This window comes from Hirundo rustica, chromosome 13 (genome assembly GCF_015227805.2).
Source record: "Hirundo rustica isolate bHirRus1 chromosome 13, bHirRus1.pri.v3, whole genome shotgun sequence".
Classification (NCBI taxonomy): Eukaryota; Metazoa; Chordata; class Aves; order Passeriformes; family Hirundinidae; genus Hirundo; species Hirundo rustica.
Window position 1 is genome coordinate 5,170,187 of NC_053462.1, and position 12,424 is coordinate 5,182,610.

At 40.7% G+C, this 12,424-nt stretch overlaps 1 protein-coding gene across 1 annotated transcript in view; it reads left to right on the forward strand.

Moving 5' to 3' along the window:
* The window catches only part of TRPM1 (transient receptor potential cation channel subfamily M member 1), a 121,366-nt gene that overhangs the window by 98,554 nt on the left and 10,388 nt on the right, over positions 1–12,424 (forward strand). The window contains exons 19-26 of the mRNA XM_040077202.2: positions 288–317; positions 2,759–3,048; positions 3,578–3,806; positions 5,253–5,375; positions 5,712–5,843; positions 7,815–7,943; positions 8,257–8,508; positions 9,054–9,228. Coding sequence (XP_039933136.1) covers positions 288–317; positions 2,759–3,048; positions 3,578–3,806; positions 5,253–5,375; positions 5,712–5,843; positions 7,815–7,943; positions 8,257–8,508; positions 9,054–9,228 — 1,360 coding nt within the window. The remainder of the gene's footprint in view (positions 1–287; positions 318–2,758; positions 3,049–3,577; positions 3,807–5,252; positions 5,376–5,711; positions 5,844–7,814; positions 7,944–8,256; positions 8,509–9,053; positions 9,229–12,424) is intronic.

The following is a 12,424-nucleotide window of genomic DNA, read 5'->3' on the forward strand; positions in this document are numbered from 1 at the left end:
TAATTCTGAAAGCGTTATTTATCGAATTACTCAGTTAACACTTCAGTCTAAATTTAAATCTTTCCTTTGAGTGCAGGATAGATATTTCCTAACCCATTGCATTCCTGCAAATGCAATTTAAATGAAGAGTAACTAATTGCAGCATTATTGGTACAATTATTTATAACAGTAAGTTTTATAATAAATGCTGTACATTTGTAAATGAAAATGGGTTTGCTTGGTATTGTTTGGTCTTTCAGATTTTCCTCCTATCTAACTGACTTTCTTTTCAATTTTTTAATATTCAGCCAAAAGCTCTTAAACTCCTGGGGATGGAGGTAAGTTGGATTTATCAATGTTGGATTTATCAATGCACCAAGAAATGTTTATCAAAATATATCTTGGTTCAGTTCTGTTCTTGCTCTTAGCTTTTTCATCATTACTGTGATTTACAGAAAATTCCAACTAGACAGGATTCTCCATTTTGCAAACATTGTATTAAATGCTTCTGACCATTTTTTTTAAGAGTTGCATCTTTCAAACTGCCTAAAGCTCTGCTTAATGGTCTTCAGGCAATTTCTAGCACTATTTTGCAATAACCTGCTTCATGGTGGAACATACTGTAGACTTAATTATTCACGTGTGTACATTAATGACATTGAAAAGAGAATATAATCCAGCAGTGCTACTTATGGCAAAATCTCCTTTAGCCGTGAAATAACCATTTCTTGTGCTTAATGATGTTTTACCATAGAGATAACATTTAACTTGAGTGAAAAGCAAGGTGGTCAGTTGCTGCCCTCCACTATAAAACATCCTTGCTACTGTGAGGGTACATGTTTTGTAAATAGTGATGCTGATCCAGAATTTTGGGTCCAGCCCCTACCTCAACTGCTTGTGTGCCTGCAGAGATGTGTAATTGAGCAGAAACAAATCTGGGATGATACCTAAAAACTCACTCTGTTTCAGAGGTAGCTGCTTTTGTTTCTGAAAAAATAAATACCACTATAGACCAGGAAAGCATTGACACCAAGAGGCAGGTGCATTTCTCTAGGAAGTGGGATTTTACCAGTGCTGTGCTAGTGCTCAAGCACAGTAGGTGTTCGTGCTGCTCGTGTTACAGGTGATGTGGACCTTACCCCCACACAAATGCCCCTTTTCCCCCAGGTAGATAAGCAGCCCTTTTCTCAGCAGAGAAAATCTGGAGAGAACCTCTGAAAGAGGTTGTGTTTAATGTCTCAGATCAGCTTCCTGTTTTCTACTGGATCAAGACCAAAAGCTCAGCCCCTCAGAGGTGTCACCCTTTTTGATCAGCATTGATCACAGGGCTTCTCCAAAAGCTTTTTTTGACCTCCCTATTTCTTTCAGTGAGAAATGTTTTATGTGGCACAAACGAAAGTGTTCTTTCCGCTTGACAGCAGGTAGAGCCCGCTCCTTCTTCCAAGAGAAAGAAAAAGTTAAAAGAACATTTACATTTCTTTTGCTGAAGTGATCAGTAAATTGCTGTGACTCCATGTGGTTGGGTTTTTTTCATTTCCAGTGTTAGCAGCTCTAAAACAGGAAGCTTAGACTCCTCAGCACTTTCTATCTTACACAGGGGGTTGTTTTTATTTGATTTTCCTAGGGTGTAGAGGACCTGATTTTTTGTCCTCCATTTGAGATTTTATGTCCTATGCTTCAGAGGTGGTAAATACTTTGTGCAATTGGTGACCCCTGAGTTTCCCATAGAAGGCAGAGGTCACCACTTGCAGTTTTTAAAACTGCTGGAAGAGAAGTACACGCTCAGTTGCTGAGCTGAGGAGTCATCTTCGGAAATGGTGTGGGAGGCCGAATTCTGAATTTGGATTTGAATTCACATTTTGTTGAAAAATCATGCATTATGCTGAGCTTGCTTGAACGAGAACTGATTTTGTAGAATAGCAATTTCTTTTTCTTGCAATCCACTTCTGAGTTCAGACTCTAGGTCTACAATGATGATGAGCTCTGTCTACACTTGTATATGCAATGTTCTTCCTACATTTTTAAGCCCTAATTTTCCCAATCATGGCTTTTCTCCCTTCAGGATCCTGCTTCATTGTCACTACTTCCCTTCAGTTACTTCCATGTTGGTTCCTGTAGTAATGGCCTATCCTCCCTATCCCTTTAAGAAATGGGATACTTAATACCTTCCATGTGCACTGCATACATAAGAGGAGATTGCTTATGACAAGGTGAAGACTCCCTTTGGTATCTTGCTGTTCTTAAGGGTGCTTTGTGCCTACCTTTGCCTTTTGCATGTTGCCATGGGCTGCACGTCGGTGGGAAAAGTGCTCTGGTCCCTGGGAGATGTGCAGCGCTGCCCTGCAGGGATAGACATAGACACATGGAGTTGGAAATGACAGTGGAGCCTGTCCGTAGGGAATTCAGCTTTGTTAGAGTCCCACTGACGCTGCAGAGGAATTCATTAATTTGTTGCAGACCAGCCTGTGCAGTTCCACGTGCAGGAGAGATCTGTGTACAATGCAGTGTGGAGGGATGCCTTCAGTATCAAGGGGTTCTACTGCACTTTTCCAAGATGGGTGACTTATAATTATGTGTACAAGAAACAGCCCCCTGAATAAAATCTGGGTCTGTGTGTGCTTACCAAGTGCATGCTCTGTCCTATTGCATTCATGGTAGCAAACAGCAAAACCAAATTAGAACTTGGAGTATTAATATTGCCCTCTCAGTGCTTGTTCCGTGCACGGTGCTGTTGTCAGGTGAGCTGCTAAAAGCCGATGGGAACAATTTTTCTTCCCAGGATGATGAGCCTCCCACCAAAGGGAAGAAGAAAAAGAAAAAAAAGGAGGAAGAGATCGATATTGATGTGGATGACCCAGAAGTCAGCCGCTTTCAGTACCCCTTTCATGAGCTGATGCTGTGGGCTGTGCTCATGAAACGGCAGAAGATGGCCCTGTTCCTGTGGCAACGAGGGGAGGAATCCATGGCCAAGGCACTTGTGGCTTGTAAACTCTACAAGTCTATGGCCCACGAGTCTTCAGAGAGCGAGCTGGTGGATGACATCTCTCAGGATCTGGACAACAACTCTAAGTTAGTAAATGCAGATTTTATATCCCCTTGCTCCAAGCTTGCTGAGAAGCTTTACTTTTAGTTCAGTACAATTAATTTCTAAATGTAGTTTCACAGAATGCCATTTGGAGCCAATTTATCAACTACAGACAAGGCCAAACGTGGTCTCGGCATCTCAAGGCAACACTAGCAAGGAGAAGACTTGCATTTTTTTCCTGACAGAGTGCATTCTTTCTTCAGCTTCTCTCTGTAAAAATAGCTAGTTTCATTTCACAAAGTTGTTTTCAGAATTTGTTCCCATAAACAAAGGAGTATCTGATGATATATCTAAACTGCCTTTAAGATGTTACTGATCTAAGTGAATTCCCTCTGTTCACCAACAGTTTGTTTGGGACTTTTGTAGACTGTCCCAGATCAAGCTTGAGATTTGTTGTTCTTGTCATTATACATGTGTGTGGATAAACATGCTGCCCAGTGAAAACAGAACTAAAACCCCAAAGCAGACTGATTTCTAAGTCAAACATCACTGATCGTATCTTGTATCATCCAGAGATTTTGGCCAGCTGGCTGTTGAACTCTTGGATCAGTCCTATAAACACGACGAGCAGATTGCCATGAAGCTGCTGACGTATGAACTGAAAAACTGGAGTAATTCTACCTGCCTGAAGCTGGCTGTGGCAGCTAAACACAGGGACTTCATTGCTCACACCTGCAGCCAGATGCTCCTCACAGACATGTGGATGGGGCGACTGCGCATGCGGAAAAACCCCGGCCTCAAGGTATTTCTGTTCTGCATCATCTCCCAAGGCAGGCTTTTGGATGGAGCACTTTGTTATATGTAGTGCTTGCATAGCAAAAATGGCTCACTTAGAGATGTTTTCAGAACATATCTGTTTTAAAGCTAATTTCCTTTGTTTCCAATTTCAGGATATCTAAGGAATATTACGCCATGACAAAGGAAATATAACTCAATGAAACACTTAACATGATTGGAATCTGAGAGAAAAGTTGTGGCTTTCAGTAAAGCATGAGATTTCTTAATTGAGAATATACTCCTTCTATTAAAACTTAGTTGGAGACAAGCAAAAATATCTCCATTAGAGGTCCATGCAATGGGAATCGAGATAAAATAAACCATACGTGGACACATGCTTCTTATCTTGCTTAATATCATACCAGAGTCAGTGTTGCAAAGAGTGAAATCTTTGCAATTGCATTGTGTGAAACCGTGTGATTTTTATTTCCTGCTTCTGTGATTTGATGATGCAGTCTCTCTTACTGATTTTAATATTTCTTAATTGTTTGACATACAAAAAATGAGTGATGTGAGAGGGTTCTCAGAGAAGAGAAACACGAGTGAGTCAAGGCTAAGAAAGCAGAGCAGTGTTTGCTTGTGTGTGTTTTCATGTGAATATAATCCTTTCTTTGTTGAGTTATGCAGCTGCTGTCACGCATGTGGAAGCCCATCCTGCTCATCTCCTCATTTCCTTACATCCCCTTACTGACAAAGTGCTGTATCTCTGTTCCCAGGTCACAATCCCAAGTTTGCTGACACACACCTCGCACTGTCTCTGCCATTCTCAGTTTATTTCCACTTTCCCATATCTCCCTCTTAAACCTAATCTCTTCAAGCAACTGTCCTGCCTTTCAGATTGCACCATGGTACTTCCCAAATCTGTTTATTATTTTCTTTTTTTTTTTCTCCAAAGAAGTAATCAACCTCCTGATGTTTGTTTTAGTTTCATTGCCTGCCTTCTTTTCTCTGCTCCTTTTCTGTACTTTGGTTTGTGTTTCTGTATCTAAGCAATCTCATATAGTAAGAGAATTATCCCAGGGCTATCTGCGAAGATTCTTTCACCTTCTATAGGTTTTTTTTAACTATTTAATTATAGTAGGTGACTAAAGTAAATATAAACTCCAGTAACAAACCTGAAGACCTCTTCTAACCACCAGTGTGTCCGTTCCATGACATTTCTCTGCACACTAATTCTGGAGCACAGTTTCTCAATTGCAGGGTATTTGTGGAGATGGGAGACTTTCCAGGGTGCCATATTTCATGCAATACCTTATTGCCAATGCTTCTGAAGTACTTACTCATTCCTATAGGCTTGAGGATGGCAGAATATCTTGAAATCTGTACAAAGGAAAATTTGGGGTTGGGACCTACCTTGTTACGATATCCATAATATAAACAAATATTGAGTTAAAATCTTTCTTGTTTACAGGTTATAATGGGAATTCTCTTCCCTCCTACCATCCTTTTCCTAGAGTATCGGAGTTATGATGACTATTCCTACCAGACATCAAAAGAAAATGAGGAAAGCAAAGAAAAAGAGGAGGAAAATGCGGTCAGTAATGGAGATTATTGGAATGTTCTAATATCTCAGCGCTGCTCATTTTTCTGACTTCTCTGATTATGCTGTAGCTCACTCAGGTTAAAATCTCAACTTCTTCTGGGGGATAAAATCAGTGAAGACTTATGAGAGTGTACAGACTGGATTCTCAGGGCACAGGAAGTGTCTGTGTAGTTCCACAGATTTACAGAATTCTATTTATATACTTTTAAAAACAGGTCTGTTGCTCGGGGGAATCCTTGCATAGTTAACAGTTGGCTGGGGCTGTGGTTGAAGAAAGCTGTTTCTACTGCTGTGTATTGGTGAAATCTGACAACTTTGGTCTTCCAGGATGCAAATGCAGATGCAGGCTCCCGAAAAGGGGATGAAGAGAATGGAAAGAAAAAACAACCGAGCCTTCCAATTGGAACAAAGATCTATGAATTTTATAATGCACCTATTGTCAAATTTTGGTTCTACACAGTAAGTCATGGTGATTAAAATGATAGTGATTGGTTTTTTTCACACCTGTGAAACCAAAAGGATTTCAGTGTAAAAATAATAACCATGTAATAAATAAATATTTTACTGACTTTTGTGGAATTTGATGAGCAAAGCACTCCCTTTATTCGAAGGAAAATGCACAGAGAGTGGAACAGAATGAATAACTGAAGCTTACGTTGTCTGTAGCTCCTACGTGCTGTGAAGTTTTGGTGTGGAATACACCAAACTGAGTGCAAGCTCCACCATCCCTTCACTCAGCCCAAGCTAGGCTGGATTCTCTTGCTTTCTTGAGGACCTGGCTCCTGTTCTGCATTAGAATTTCCTTTAGGACCCAAGAAGTAACCCCACAGTATCATTGCTATTTGCCCTGTTGCTCAGATGGGAGCACAGATCCCAGTCTGCTGAGACCTCATAGTTGCTTTTATTAAAAACAATTAAATGCAGTCTAAACTAAATTACTTATTTTTGACAGGCACCTAACTTTCTGTTTATTGCATCAAGAGTTATCAGGTGTTAATCTGTTATAATAAAACAGCATCTGTCCATGCTACTGCCCATAAATTTTGTGTGTGCCCTGTAAAAGGGATGCTGGTTTCTTACATGTTCAAGATTAGGATGCCTGATACTTGATAGGTCATAGTAATATGTAGGTTTTTAGTTTTAGTACATTTTAATCACAAAACACTACATTGATCCCCTTCTGCTGCCTGAGTTGATAATTTAAAAGCGAAATTCCTATCTAATTTCAAAGAAAAATGTTCAACATAGTTTTACAGTGTAAAGAAATTACATTTTAGTAGACTCTAAAAGCCCCAGGCATAAAGGGCCTGGTTTAGAGTGCTTTAGAATAGCTGTTTTTCTTCTTTCAACAAATGAGATAATTCAGCTGCCTGGATCAAATATTCCACAGCCTCTGTGATTCCTTTAGCTGCTGGAGGTCTCTGGCTGTGCTGGTGTGGAGGGCTTTGCTGCAGGCCTGCTTCCTGCAGAGAAGGAAATATTTTTTCTTGTGCAAGTAAGGGTCTTCAGCAGCTGAATATTTCACACTTAGCCTCAACACGCAGGCTCATATGTCCTAATTAGCAAAGTTATTAGGGAACTGAGTAAAGAGGGCTTTGTTTTTATGCATTATCAGGCCCCTCAGCTAAGAGGATTTGCCTGCCTTCTGCCTGGTGTTCCTTCTCTGGTGCAGCCTTCTCTGCTCTTACTGAATTAGGCTTCAGCAAGGAACTTGCTCCTGAGACTGGGAGCTACTTAAAGTAACCGAAACACCTGCAAACCTAATGTCCATGTAGCTGGCTTTAAGTAACAAGTGTAGGAAGAGGACTGATAAATGAAGTTTGTATGCCTCTGGCTTCAGCTGCAGCGTGCATTCTGCCCAGATGGGCTCCACCACATCATTACAGAGTGGAGAGAGCACGTGGGCTGTATGGCTCTTTATCTTCCCTACCCCTCCAGGCAGGTGCTGCTCACAGCTTTACTCCCCGTTCTGCTTTACATCTGCCTTGAGAGGGTGGATAAACATTTCACACTGAAAATTCCATTCTTTAGAAATCTCCATTTCCCCCCTGAAATACCTTTTGGTGGGTTACTGTTTTGCTTCCCGGCTTTTTTCCCCTGCAGTCATTGAATCCTTTTTGATTTCTTAGCTCTGGATTTCCAAGGTCTCAGGATTTTTTTAGTTTGGCTGCTCACCAAAGGCTGCTGTGCAGCTTGGAAACACCAGCCCCACCAGTCTGACATTTACATGAGTGATTGTAGAAAACTGAGTGTTAGTTCTTTTGGCGTACACTAGGAATCCAGGACTTTGTAATGGAATTTAGTGGAGACTGGGTTTGTTTTGTGTGTATGTGTGTAAGTCATCTCGAATAATTGAATACTGTCCTAATTTGGAAGGATCCTAGGACGCATCATCTAGAGTCCATAAAGGACTTTCCTCTTTTTTGGCAGATATCATACCTTGGTTACTTGATGTTATTTAATTACATCATCTTGGTGCGGATGGAACGGTGGCCGTCAGTCCAGGAATGGATTGTTATCTCCTACATTGTGACACTGGCTTTGGAGAAAGTCAGAGAGGTAAAGTGTGACCGCACCGACATCTCCTGATCCTTAGAATGAAGCTCGCTCTTAGAGATTATAATGGCATGGATTTGTGCACAGCGTTGAGAGGCCATACAGGAGAGAGAAGAGTTTCATATTCTAAAATACACTAATAAATACAAATGCTCTTGCTTGAAACAAATTTTGCTGACAGTGGAGGGGGGCCTCAGACACCTGTGCAATATGACAAGATTGGTCTTTTTTCATGACCATTATTTCAAACATGTAATTTGGAGATTTTTCTAATTGTTTCTTTGTTGTATGTTCATTTGTTTGGTTTTAATTTCAGATTCTGATGTCAGAGCCTGGCAAACTGAACCAAAAAATCAAGGTTTGGCTCCAGGAATACTGGAATATTACTGATCTGGTGGCCATTTCAGTATTTATCATAGGAGCAATTCTTCGCCTGCAGAACCAGCCATACATGGGTTATGGAAGAGTGATTTACTGCGTAGATATCATCTTCTGGTACATTAGAGTACTGGATATCTTTGGTGTGAACAAATATCTGGGACCTTACGTCATGATGATTGGAAAGATGGTAAGTGCCTAAAATGCTATAAATTATATCTTTAAGAACTCTGTGGGAAACTAAATTCCATTCTGCTTTAAAAAGAGGTTTTCTATCGAGTAGGACTGAGCACAGCCTGTGAAAAGTTGCCATATGAATTTCACACACACGCACAGCAATGACATTACAGATACACCAGGATCATCCAGGAAACCATCAGCTGTGCCCAGGAGATGGTACAGCAATGGTTATATCACCTCTCTGCAACCACAGAGGTCTGTGCTGAAAGCACAGCATAGTACTTGTACATAGTACACATACATTTGATGCAAAGGAGAACAGGGATAGCAAAGATTCGAGCAATTTAAGTATTTTTAAATCTCACCTGTGATATTCCTTAAAGTAACTGCTTTCTCTGCTTTTGTATGTATGCTTAATACCTGAGTATGACTTAAAGAATGATGTCAAGAAGATTGTCTTGCGGTTTTCTTTGCTGTAATGCATGCTGGCAGACAGACCTGCTGCTGCCACCGTGCTCCTGGTGGTGCTGAGAGCTCTGTGGTCTCTCCATGCAGATGATTGACATGCTGTACTTTGTGGTCATCATGCTCGTGGTTCTGATGAGCTTTGGAGTAGCCCGCCAGGCAATCCTGCACCCAGACGAGGAGCCCTCCTGGAGGCTGGCTCGCAACATCTTCTACATGCCCTACTGGATGATCTACGGAGAGGTGTTCGCTGACCAGATAGACCGTAAGAGTAGAATTCATAGTAAGAGTCTGTTTCCTGTTTCTGAGGCAGATGATCAGATCCAAATTAAAGACTGCTTTTAATTTGGAAGTAGCGGCTTTGCTTTATGATGGTACTGTTGTTGTTGTGGCAGACCTGAGACTGAACTATTTTCTGTTCCCTACCTGCACGTCTGCTCTCTTGGTTTATATTCAAATTCAGTTAACACAGAAAGTGATGTAGTTCGGAATATTCTGCTATCCAAGAGTATGGCAGTGTTAAGTGTTCTGTTTACTTGCAGGGATCAACAGAGATCATTCTGAAATGTTCTTTTCATTCAAAGATTTACTAAGAGTCAGTTCCAACAGAAGAAGAAAAGAAATAAATCCCTTGCGCAGGAGGTTAAAGTACACACATCCTTTCATCTCCAACTCACAAGCAATGAGCTCATGCATTTTTACTCCCGGTCATACATCTGTCTGCTTTCAGAAACATTTCCATTTCATGAATGACTCATGTTGTTCTTCTCTAAACCTATGGGAAAACAAAACAAAAAAAGCAAACTCCACTTCATTAGCTTTGAATGAGGAAATATCCTTTCTAACAGGAAACCTGCACACTAAAAAATAGCTGTCAGTATTTTAAAGGAGATGTAAGATGTCCTGTTGCTGCTAATTTTATGTTAATACTTGAAATTTGTACGACAGTCCAATGTGGAGCTGGCCTCCTCTAGTGTGTATCATGTAGTTTGCACTTTATCTGAAATAATACACGCTGTTTCAGCTCCGTGTACCTGTTACTTCAGTCACCTGCTTATACTGACAGGCAGGGAAGTGGAAGGCTGAAGAACCTGAAAGTCCAAGTTCAAAAACCATTAAGATTCATCATCATGAGAAGCTTTCATTCTAAATGTCATTAAAGTGTACTTTAACTGTTTAGAAAGAAAGTCATTAGTCTGTTTCTGAACAGTGTACCATCACATCAGCTTTGTTTTCCTAATGAATGTTTGTTTCTTTAATGTAACTTAGGGTACAGTAAGTTACTCTGGACAAGTGAAAGGTCAAGCCAGTCACCCACTGTCTGATACTGCAGTTTGGTGCACATGAGAGATCCTGAGCTTATCCTGCTTCCCAAGTGGGACAATTCTCCCATGGAGAGGAAGTGACTGTAATGGGCTATCCCTTATCTCACTATGTGCATTCAAATCCTACTTCTGTTTGAACAAAGAATGTTTGCCAGTGTAGACAGTTTGATTCCCTTATAAATCAAAACTCACACCTTGCCAGCCACCTTAGCGTAAGAGGTGTCCTGGGTGACTCAGCATGCTGTGGATTGGAAATCTTTCTTCAGCAGTGAAAAAGATTTGGGGGACAAAAAGTTTTGGCTTTCTGGTTGTACAAGTTCAGCTACTTGATCTTTCCCAGGTCAGAAGCTTTGCTGTGTCAGTAACTTAAGCATAAACTAGTGTGTGGGTTTGTGTTGTTTTAATATTAAAATACTGGCTATGCAAGGCATTCTTCTACACTGCCTTACAATTGTTCTGTCCATTTCTCCTGTGTAGAAGTCTATGGACTGATTCCAGAAGATCTTTTTGCTTTCAGTAAGAAGTTTTCACTCCAGCCTGTCTGTAGTTTTCTGTAAACACACCACAAAAGCAGCCTCAGAACTCATTGGGGAGTAATGGCTATGGGCAGTCTAATAGGACTCTGACTCAAGTACTAATGGCTGGTTTTGACCAGGTCCAGGGGTGCAAACAATTTCTGGAAGAATTATTATGTCAATTTTTCCCTCTGAAAGGTGGTTGGACTTTGTCAGTAGCTTCTCTGAGGCTAGGGTGTCATCTGGAGATCACAAGTCACAGAATTTGTTGGGCTTTGAAGGCACCTTTGGAGATCATTCAGTTGAACTTTCCTGCTCAGAACAGGGTAAATTAAATTTATCCCACATTGCTTAGGGACTGTCCAGTCATGTTTACAGTATCTTGAAGGATGAAGACTGTGTAGCCCCTCTGGACAACCCAGTTTAAATGGAATTGCCCATCTTTCCACCTTTGCCCACTGCTTCTCCTTTCACTGAGAAGTGTCTGGCCCTGTGTTCATTTCTCCCAAATATCATCAGGTATTTATAACATTGGTAAGATCTCCTTGACCTTCTCCAGACTAAATTATCCCAGCTTTCTCGGTCTTGCCTCATTTGTCGTGGTCCAATCACCTTAGTAATGTCTGTGGCCCATGACTGGGCTATTCTGGTATGTCCATGCCTGATTTCTGTGCGGGAGCCCAGAACCAGACACACAAGTCCAGATGTGGTTTCACCAGAGCTGAGCAGAGGGGAATAATTACCTCCCTTCATTTGCTGGTAACACTTTTCGTAATGCACCGCAGGAAGCTCTTATGTGGTTCACTCTCTTTAGAAGATGTGCACAAGCAAGAAATTATCAGCATCTTGTACTCAACAGCATCATGCTCTTAAACAACAGAGAAGCCTGGTTGAGTTTCTTTCCATAGTGTGACTTTTCTTACCAGCATTTAGGAATTGGCAAGCAAGTACCCGGACTGGTAGTCAAAATGGCATTAGTGATACTGATGTTATTACAGTGTATAGTAGCCTATTAATGGAAACATAGCTATTCAACAGAAACAGCTGACAGATTCAAAGCCAGGGTGGTTAAAAGAAAAAGGGGGGGGGGGGGAAAAAGGAGAAAATGTTCCCATAATAGCTAAAAGAATGATTTTTGTGTGGTAATTTTGAATTGCTTTGTGCTGACGGCCAGTTTTGTTTACTTGCCAGAAATATCATGTATATTTAAATGATCATCTGCCAGAAGCATTTTGGGATATATTATTATCATTAGTTTGCTGCCATATGTAACATTTGGGGAAAACAGCATGAAAAGGAAATTGCAGAACGCAATGCATTTTTAACAAAGACAGCTTTTTCTCAACATATGGCTCTACGGTTCTGACATTTGAGTTGCTTATCCTTTGGCAGCAGAACTGTATTTCCAGTCGTCTTTTTTAGGGTTCTGGTTTTTTATTATTCTGTTGTTTTCTTTTTTCTCTCCCTGCCTCCTTTTCTATTCCGTTCCTTTGGAATGATGTTCAGTCTATGCCATGGAAATCAATCGTAAGTCTCTGTGGAGAGCTGATTATCTCATTTAGCTGAATATGCTCCTTAATCTTTTTCTTGACTAGTTACTCATATTATAATTACAATACTC